The sequence below is a fragment of the Nematolebias whitei genome, chromosome 12 (genome assembly GCF_014905685.2).
Source record: "Nematolebias whitei isolate Nwh7 chromosome 12, NemWhi1, whole genome shotgun sequence".
NCBI classification, from domain to species: Eukaryota; Metazoa; Chordata; class Actinopteri; order Cyprinodontiformes; family Rivulidae; genus Nematolebias; species Nematolebias whitei.
Genome location: NC_056509.1, coordinates 39996709 through 40006600, shown reverse-complemented (window position 1 = coordinate 40006600; position 9892 = coordinate 39996709). Strand labels below are relative to the sequence as shown.

At 41.5% G+C, this 9892-nt stretch overlaps 1 protein-coding gene across 1 annotated transcript in view; it reads left to right on the top strand.

The window, feature by feature from the left end:
* The first annotated feature begins 4434 nt into the window (after positions 1-4434).
* Positions 4435-9892, top strand: part of slc24a4b (solute carrier family 24 member 4b) — a 46801-nt gene continuing 41343 nt past the window's right edge. Inside the window, exon 1 of the mRNA XM_037685568.1 lies at positions 4435-5080. Within this exon, the coding sequence (XP_037541496.1) occupies positions 4918-5080 (163 nt within the window). The 5' untranslated portion in view covers positions 4435-4917. The remainder of the gene's footprint in view (positions 5081-9892) is intronic.

The following is a 9892-nucleotide window of genomic DNA, read 5'->3' as shown; positions in this document are numbered from 1 at the left end:
CAACCAACAAACCAACAAACCAACCAAATAACCAAACACCAAACAACAAACCAACCAACCAAACAACAAAACCAACAAACCAACCAACAAACCAACCAACCAACCAACCAACCAACCAATCAACTAAACAACCAACCAACCAAACAACCAACCAACAAACCAACAAACCAACCAACCAAACACCAAACCAACCAAACAACAAACCAACCAACAAACCAACAAACCAACCAAATAACTAAACACCAAATGATCAACCAACCAACAAACCAAAAACAACCAACCAACCAACCAATCAACCAACCAAACAAACAAACAACATTCAGCAGTTACTGTCATTAAGCAAGTTTGTTTTATGGTTTAAAATCTAGTTTTATTTAAAAATGAACCCACGTGTGGGCCGAATGGTGTTCATCCGTGGGCCTGATTTGGCCCCTGGGCCACCAGTTGAATAGCCCTGCTATTCATTCAACCTTTATTTATTCAGGTAAGTCTCATTGAGCCACGAGGACTCATTTACAAGAGAAACCTGTTCCAGGCAGACACATATAGAGCACAGACAACAATAAAGTACAATAAAAATGCAATTAAGATAAATAGTGTATAAAACAATTGTAGATTGTAAACTCAAAAAGCCTTTGTTGCTTTGGTACTTTTACTTATCAGACATATATATGTCTTAATATAGGCAAAATGGCTCCACAACTTAAAGAAAAACAGTATGTGGCATGGCTTCACTGCTGTAACAACTTGAACTGAATCAGTGCATTAAAGCAGCGAAAACAAACAAGATGAATCATTCCAGCTATAAAGTTGTTGGAAGCTGAAGTGAGCAGTGCTGAGTCAAATGGCAATTGTTGTGCAACTATCATTGTTAAACATTTCAAACCAAGTCATTAGTCATTTTCACTTTGAAAATGTGACACACGTTTGACATTTATATCAAACAACGCATTAGCATCGCTCCAGCTGCTCTGTTTTTGACATCGCTACACATTAAAGCACGCCTTCTTATCTCTCCTGCAGATCTGCTGAAGGAAATAGAAGGATGTGTAAGTTTAATTGAGGCAGGGAGTGTACAGCAGTGGCTAAATCTCTGTAAGCAGGCCCTGGCAATGCTCCCAGATTGTGGACCAGGGCCGGGATGGGACTAATCCTTTGGCACGGGCAAAAGTCACACATGTTGATGTACGTATATGTGTGGATGCAGACGAACCAATCTGCGGTGTAAGGACAAGACCTGGCGGCAGAATCATAAAGCTTCTACTAATGTCCTGCAGGGCTTTCCATGTTCACCCCTCACACAGCCTCTTGGATGCTTCTTGGAGGCAACGATTAATTATATTGGAGAGCTGCCTCGTACTGCACAGATATGGACAGTCTTGATCTTATGTAACCTTGGTCTGCAGGAGATTGGGCTGGTTTTGACCCTTACATTAAATACCAGTGCTGATGATGAAAAGTTGGCACGCTGTTTTAACCTGCAGATGGACATGAGGGCACACAAGCTTTCCTGTGGGCTTTTTTGGCAGCTAAGGTGACCTGCAGCAGACCTGAAAGCAACGGGTGAAGCTTGTGACGCGTAGCCTCACAAGTCCTCGAACACGTGTTGCTAAAATATTAGCTTGACATTTATGCACTTTTTTTTTTATCCATTATGTCTGTACATGTATGTGAAGCCAGCAGGGTAGCTTAGTATGAAGACAACCCCTCTTTTAAAGGGAAAAACTCTTCCGCCCCCAATAATTACATTTAATTAGGAAACATGTTAATTAGTGAACCTAAAAGGTGCTTGTGGCTAAAGTTTATTTAGTTTGGTTGCCTTTGAAATATCCAGGCTGTTTCCCCCGTTTCAAAAAAACAGTTAGAAGATCCTCTCAGCAAACTCTCTGCAAAAACACAAATAAGCATATTTGTGTTCTTGCTGAGAGTGGCAAAACTGTACATCTTGAAGGCGTATGAAAAGAAAAACAAGTGCACTTTTAATAAAATTTGAGTTTTGTTACATGCAGTTGTGTTTTCTCAATTTAAAATATTCTGCAGGTGCAGTTTGAGTCATTGTATTTTTTACGTGTTTCTTGTTTTGTTGTGTTTTAGGAACTACTGCTGTCTTTTGTAAGGGTTTCTGAAATGTTATTTTTGTTTCAATTGTTTCTTTTTTTTTTTTTTTTAATGCGGCACCTCAGGAGCATCAGCTCCTAATTAAACGATTAAAAGTTCTACTGTAAATTTATTTGCATTTGAGCAGAACAGCAGAGCTTAGTTGGAGCAACAATGAAGAAAACTTAAACACATTTATGAGTTTGAAGCACTGAGTTTCAATCATGCTTATTAAATGTAAAATATCTTGCAACATATATATGTATATATATATATATATATATATATATATATATATATATATATATATTTTTTAACTATCAAAAATACATCACATAACACATTTTGGATCACAGAAACTAAACATTTTTAATAACTGAATACCAAAATAAACAACAATTTCAGGCGATTACAGCAAAGTTGCGCCCTATGGCTCTTTTGACCCGAAGTGATTTTATTTTATTTTTTTACCTTACAAACTGGTTATAAAACTGAATCAGAATGCCATCACATAATACTCAATATACACAAAATAATTTTCACTAATGCCTTAATATCTGTTTTGGAGCCTATACTGAACTTAAAGTGTCTGTGACACAAATCTTTGTCATGGATATGAATACATTTTTGAAAAGATAACATTATTAACATTTTGCGGAAAAACAAAATCACGCTGCTGAGACAAACAGTTATTCGCATGTGCTGTAACAGGAAGTGATGACAAAGAGGAACACCTGCATGTAAACAGAGCGTTGCTATGGCTAACAACACAGACAGTGGAGAATAATCTGATGTTTCTTCCCTTTATTTTGAGTCACGATCAGAGAAACGAAGACGAGCCAGAGTGCAAATTGATGATAGAATGATGACAATCTCAGAGTTCCCTTCCCAATAAACAAAGTTCTCCTTTTAAAAGAGTTCCCCTTTGATGTCACTTCCTGTTTCACTTTGTTTGTGGCAACTTCGAGCTAGCTAGCTAGATAGATAGATAGATAGATCGATAGATAAATAGGTGAGAGTAGTGAAGGCTGCATAGAAGACTGTTGGAGTCAGCCTCATCACCAAACATACACCTCCAGATGCAGGAAGAGGGCCACCTGCATCATGAAGGACCCCACTCACCCAGCACACACACTTTTTGCCCCACTCCCCTCAGGAAGGAGGTTGAGGAGCATTAAGCATTGAACCACTAGGCTGAGGAGCAGCTTCTATGAGGCTGTTAGACTCGTGAATATCTAACCAGGATAATCACTGTGAAAAAAAACACACACATCATGTTGCTGCTGATCTGTTTCATGTTGCTGCTGATCTGTTTCATGTTGCTGTGTTCATTCGTGCTCATTCGTGCTCATCTGCTCACACAGACTCATCGTGCTGATGTTGGGCATATTGTTTTGATGCTATTTGTGCTTAGAGGATTTTTAGTTAATGTTTTTCTGAGTTCATATCTTAGATCTTATTATTGCTTTTCTTTTACATTTTATTATTGGATGTAACTGGGACCCTGTGTACAAAATTTAATTTGCACCACATGACAAATTAAAAAAACTCTTTGACTCTGACTCTCTCTGATAGATAGACTTTTGCTTTTACTTTAGCTTCCAAGAATCACATTTTTAACAAGATTAAAAACAAACATTTTGTATGTTTTTCCCATTATAAAGCACTTTTTATTAATGTGTGTTATGAAAAGTGCTGTATAAATAAAGTTTGATCTGATTCCATGTGTGGGTCCCAATCGTCTTAATTTTCTGTGTGTTCAGGTCTATAATCTCAGTTCACGTGAAACAGTTGAATAAAGAGCAACATTATATAATGTCATAAAATGCTATGTTTTTCAGTGTTTTAGAGAAAAGACTACGCCAACCTCAATTATTCTGCATCAAAATGAGGAAAGCAGGCGTCCATAGCCACTTATTAAAGGGGATGTGCTCAGGACCCAGAAAGAGATGGGATTTGGTTTCATAACGCAACAGGATACGGGTGATTTCTGTTGGACTTGTAGTTAAAGGGGAAATGCACGTGTGTGTGTGTGGGGTGGAGGGTGTTGTGGGGTCGTCTTGTTGCATGGAAGTCCAGCATATCTAATTAAGAAGGTGCAGGGTAATGGATGAGGCGCGAACAAAGGAGGGGTGATATTTATCATTTAATTAATTTATTTATTTCTCTCCTCAAAGACTTGTTGGGAAAGTTAAAGGCGAGGAAGGACGCAGCTGATGGATGCTCTGCACTGAGCAGGGATTCCTGCGGAGGCGGAGGCGCCGGAGAGAGGGAGAGAGGCGCGCGCGGCACGACAACTACCGGGTTTGAACAATCAACCCCTGATGAGCGCAGATTGGGCTCACTTAACGGGCGCAGGTGCGTCGGATTTGCGGCGATGTGGCGCAGCTGAGCCCCTTCTTTCCCAGGACTGGACTCTGCGGCGCATCTTATGCTAAGCAGAAACTCTTCCGCGGACGGAAGCTTTAATTTGCGCACGGGACAGGATGTGTTCTGCAATAAGATCCTGTTCGGAACTCAGCCTCCTGGTGAGGATTCGAACATAGGAGCAACACGGAACTCGGACACGCGTTTGACCGCGCTGTCATTGTCCCTGTCCACCAACAGTCCCAGCAGCTGAGCCGGAGACAGCTGTCCGCTCCACCACTCTCTGTTTGCGCACAGGACGGCTTGAGATGAGGACCACATCCCGGCTGCGCTCCGAGTGAAGAGGCGAGCCGGGCGGCTGTTTCATTCAGGGGAGGGGAGGCTTCTCAAGGACGCGCACGCCAGAAACCCCCAAAAAGTGGCCGCCAGCTGAGCCGTTTAAAGCTGAGAAGGATGGAGCGGGACGCCCAGGACACCGTGAGCCCGTCCAAAAAGACCATCATCGCCAAGATCTTTAAAGTTCGCAAGAGGAGGGAGATGATGTTCGTGCAAGTGTGCTTCATCTGCAGTGTCCTCTTCGTGGCGTGGAGCATGTCGGCGCTCCTAACTAAGACAGGTGAGTGTGCGTGTGAGGGATGGACGCTAAGGTCAGAGGAAACTCATCTGCAGTGTGGTCATGCACTCAAACTCTGGCTTTGATCATAAAGCTTTAATGTCAAGGGCGAACACCATCAGCCCCCCCGGTCCAGCCTGTAAGTGATTTGTCATTCTCTCCAGGTTTCTGACCCCCCCCTTTTTCTTTTTGCGCACACTGGACAGAGTCAGCAACGCATGTTGTCAGGTCACAGCCTCTTGGGGAGGGGGGGGATCTCTGAAAGTACACTCTGTAACTGTGCCGCAGTGTGCGCGTCACGTTTTTATTTTAATTTGAAAATGGGAGCCAAGTTCATGGAGCCAGATCAATGAGAGCGCTGAGCTGTTTGCGCGGTTTTCTGCGCCACGCGCGTCGTTAGAACCGACGCACTTCACGGTCACGTTTTTTTTTTTTTTTTTATGCTGGCATTATAGCGTCTGGCCCTGGGAAGGGGGGGCTCCAGACTCGCTCTCGCGCGCGCGCACACGCATCATCACTGAATCTCCAAAAAAGCACGATCACGCTCCCGGCTTCCGCATGGCGACCGAGGGATTCCAATGCGTGCGTTTTAATTTTTAATTCATTAATTTTTTTATTTTTTTTCCCCCGCAGAAACTGCCGACGATGGGGGTGGGGGGGTGACTGGAGTCAGAGCCGCACGATTTCAGCAGTTTGATCATGTGCTCGTGCAACGCACACAAAACTACATGTCCTTTTCTATGAGGTGCCGTGTAGGACATAATCAGTATTGTCTCTCACACACTAGTATTTTCTCTCTTTCTCTCACGTAAGGAACTCTAGCGGCGTGCTCGTGCAGACAACGCAGAGAGCATCCCACACAGACACCCCCCCTCCTCCCCCCCACGCGCGGTTATGTAATCTGAATGGCCAACCTTGACATTTCGCTGGTGAGGAGTGATATCCGACACACCACAGGGATCAAAGGCTAACTAAGACCGGAGCCCCCCCCCCAAAAAAAAAAAAAAAAAAAACTGACTCCTGCGCATCACTGTTCAGACGTGAAGCCAGACTGTGTGATTTTAATTTAAAAAAAAAAAAAAAATTGTTTAGAGCTGAAGGTGACTGTAAATTCATCACAACTTAAAGGCCTAGCAGACCTGTAAGGAATGCATGTCGCCCGCTGCTCCTCCGACATTGATGCTCGGAGTATGAGTGGAGGAAGACTCTCAGCTACTACCACAAACTCCAATATCTGTAGTGTAGAATAAGTTGTAGTCACTTCCTGGGGGCAGTTAGCTGTGGCGAACTTAAGTTGGGTTGACATTAAATGATGTGAGCATTTAATTAAAACCTGTTCTGGCTTGATATTTTGCTAACAGGTTTGCTAACATCCAACAAGGTTCAGTCAGATCATCTGGACAGCTTTTTTTTTTTTTTAAACGTTTCGCTCTCCATCTGTGAAGGGCTTCATCAATCTGAGAAGTCATACAAACTGTTTCCACCAGAGCAACCAGTTTGCTGGTGATAACATGGTTTCTGGAGCCCACCCTTTCCCCCATGGACTTTCCGAGGCAACCACAGCCAAAGTGGTTCACAACATCAAAGTTCTTGGGTTTACTACAGTTAATGCCAAAGTATTGAGCAAAGATGTTGCGCTGTGTACATTGAGGATGACTTTTTTTTTTTTTTTTTTTTTTAACTTTCCCAAAATTGAGCTCCATATCTAAAAATCACTTTCATCCAATGTTGGGCTGTGACGGCCATCTTGAATTGGGTTGACCCCAAATGTTCAGTTTTGGATGCACACCCAGTGCAATTAAATCTGTCCAAGCTTTTGAGGACATTAGCGTATAGACAAAACATTATCAACCCACTTTTACCTTTGATAATTACCTGACTTCAGCTCTTTAGTGAATTACTGGGATTTATGTTAATTTCACTAGAAAAATGAGAATTAAAAGCGTATTAAAGATTAATGGCAAGGGCCATAAGACGGTTGACCCTGTATCAGATGTCCTTTATCACAAAATGCTTGCTGCATTTCATTGACAGGGACTGGTTGTGAACTTTTGTTTTCAGCCCATCACATTTCAAGGTGACATGCTTGCGATTGGTAATTTCCTCTGAACCAAACTCCTAAAGCTGAGCAGGGTCAAACTTAATTGAAGCTCCGAGGCTGCCTCATCTTTCAGCTGTAAGAGCAAACATTTGTCATGTCTCTCTAAAACCTGTTCCTCGGTGCTCGCAGTCTTTTTGATTGATAATGGTGGACGATGATGTGCTGATCGGTCCAGATGGATGGGATGTGATGTACTGCCTGTGGGTTGTATCTCCAAGACGTGCTTAACATGCTGTCACTTGTACTGACCCCACTGACTTTATGCATGTGAGATGACACTGCACATGAGGACCAGAATAGATGCTAAGGAACAGGTTTTAGTTCTGACGGACGCTGCAGGTTAATCGCCTTTAGGGATGACCTGGAGATTTTGATCAAAATAGGTGAGCTTTGTTGTCATGAGACTGATTTGGTTGTCCTTGGCTATTCTCTCCCCTTTCAAAAAGGTTAAATTAACTGAAATTCTGCTATAAGTGCGTCTTACTCTGTTCAAAAGTAGCTTTAGTGATTCTTAAATGCTTCTTGCAAAGCAGTTGGAAGTTCCTATTTTACACAATGCATTTGCTGAACAATGGCACAAAATGACACATTTTCATATTGTGCTGAGTTTTCTGACCCATACATTGACAGCTTCAGCAGCTGATATGCCAAAAATGGCTTAAAACCATGAAATGTCATTGTGACTGAATAAATTGTTTGGGGCAAGTTTAGGTCCTGGTGAGGTCAAAATGTCACGCTGCATCTGAATGCTGCATAGCAAACAAGCGTTTGATTTATTTATTTATTTTTAGGCCTGGAATTTCTGTTTTTAATAAATCAGTGCAGGAGTGAATGTTCTTAATCCTTTAAAAGTGGAGAAAAAATTGTGGTGGGTGGGAGACTTTTGGGATGCTGCATCTTACTAGTCCCTTGTGGTCTCTTCATCAGACTGGCAACATGCGTGTGGTTTTGATGTGTTCTTTTGATACTTTCCTATCTGTAATCTTAGCTGTGACATCATTCATGTAGTTTGGTATAAGTGGTAAAGGGCTATGATGAGAAATGAGGCCTGTTTTTTTTTTTTTTTTTTTTTGAGGTTTACAAAACGGTGCTGATTGTATCTGCCCATACATTTTAAACTTTCAACTAGCTAAATGTACTAATCAGGCTGATGTATTCAGCAGCCACCGCATCATCAGTATTTTATTTACTCTTAACCAGGTGAGTCCCAATGAGAGCGCAATATCTCGTTTTCAAGGCAGCCCCGAGCCTAAAGTCAGCAGTGCCAAGTTCCAGGTCAAAAATGGATAAAATGCAGATAAAATGGTCTCTGCTCAACACTGTATTTAGAGGTTTGGTTGATCAGTGTGACAAACTACACAAAATTGATCCTTAATGCTGGATTATTTTTCATTCCACTGGTTTTAAATGCTAACGGAGTCATATCACTGATACATGCTGAAATGCTCATGCGTGCACTTGCTGGTTTTAAAAACAAAACTTTTATACTTGTGGTTGCACATGTAACCACCAGGACAAATCAGATTAAAACTGATAATTTTCCAAAGTTGCTTGTTTATCTAATCTGAATTGGTTTCTTTGGCACAAGCGGCCCACATGTTCTCCGCTCATAAACTGGTCTCAGTGATCCCCGGATGAACATTTGATTTTATTTGAGCAGTGATTAGTTAAGGGAGAGATCAGAGGCGGCAGGAGTAAAACTGAGCTGGTTGAAAGCAGGTTGGAGGGTTTTGGTTTAATTGGCGAAGCAGCTGACTTTGCCTTGTCTAATCCATTTATCCAGCGGTTGCTGATGTTCAGGCTGACAAATGATTTATTACTGTAAAATATATTGAGGAAAACTGAGCCCTAACCTGGCTTTAAACTGTGTAAGGCATAAAAATTGAAGCTTGAACTCTGCTGTAGGGCTGATTTTGAGGGGGGAAAACGCAAAACCAAAGCCATTGACTGTAACTTCAAATGCCCTTTCCCTTGATGCTCCTTTAATCCTTTAGTCATAAGTTTAGTGTGCTTAAAAAGCTGAGAATTTCACTGTTTTTTCTTGTCAGCATCTTTCTTGGGAGTTCTGTTCATCAAAGTATCACTTGCCTGTCGAGCTCCCATAAGTTACTTAAAAAAAATAAATAAAAAAAAATAATTTAGATTCCTTTCGAGACTTGCTTCAAGTTTTGCTGAAATTGCAAGTTAATCAAACGTGCATTAATTCTGCATTTGTTTGCTGTCGCACTGTAGCAATATGAATGCTCCAAACTGAACATTACAGCTGACCAGGCTTGCCAAAAATTAGGAATTTTCCTACCTTGATGTTGCATATATGGCTTTAAAATTGGGGAAAATGGAATCTCCGACACATGACATGAACAATGAACATGCATCTAATTGGTCAAACTGAAAGACCTGGGGTGAAACATAAAGGAGTCTTTGCATAAAAGCAGCTTCATGTGATGCACTTAGTGATGTGGCATTCTGAAACAAAGATTAAAGCCTTTACATTTTTAAGTCACATGGTTTCTTAAAGCGTCTGATAAATTCAAGGAAATGAGTTGACATGAATTCTCATTCGATTAATTTGAGATGCAGAATGGTCTGTGCAAGTATAACCTAGATGGGAGATTTTCTTTAACACATTGGTCTGAGCCTTTCTAAATGAGATGTTTATGCAACATTAGGGCTGCTTGGAAGGAAACTGTAAAAAACCTGGAGCTGTTGCAACA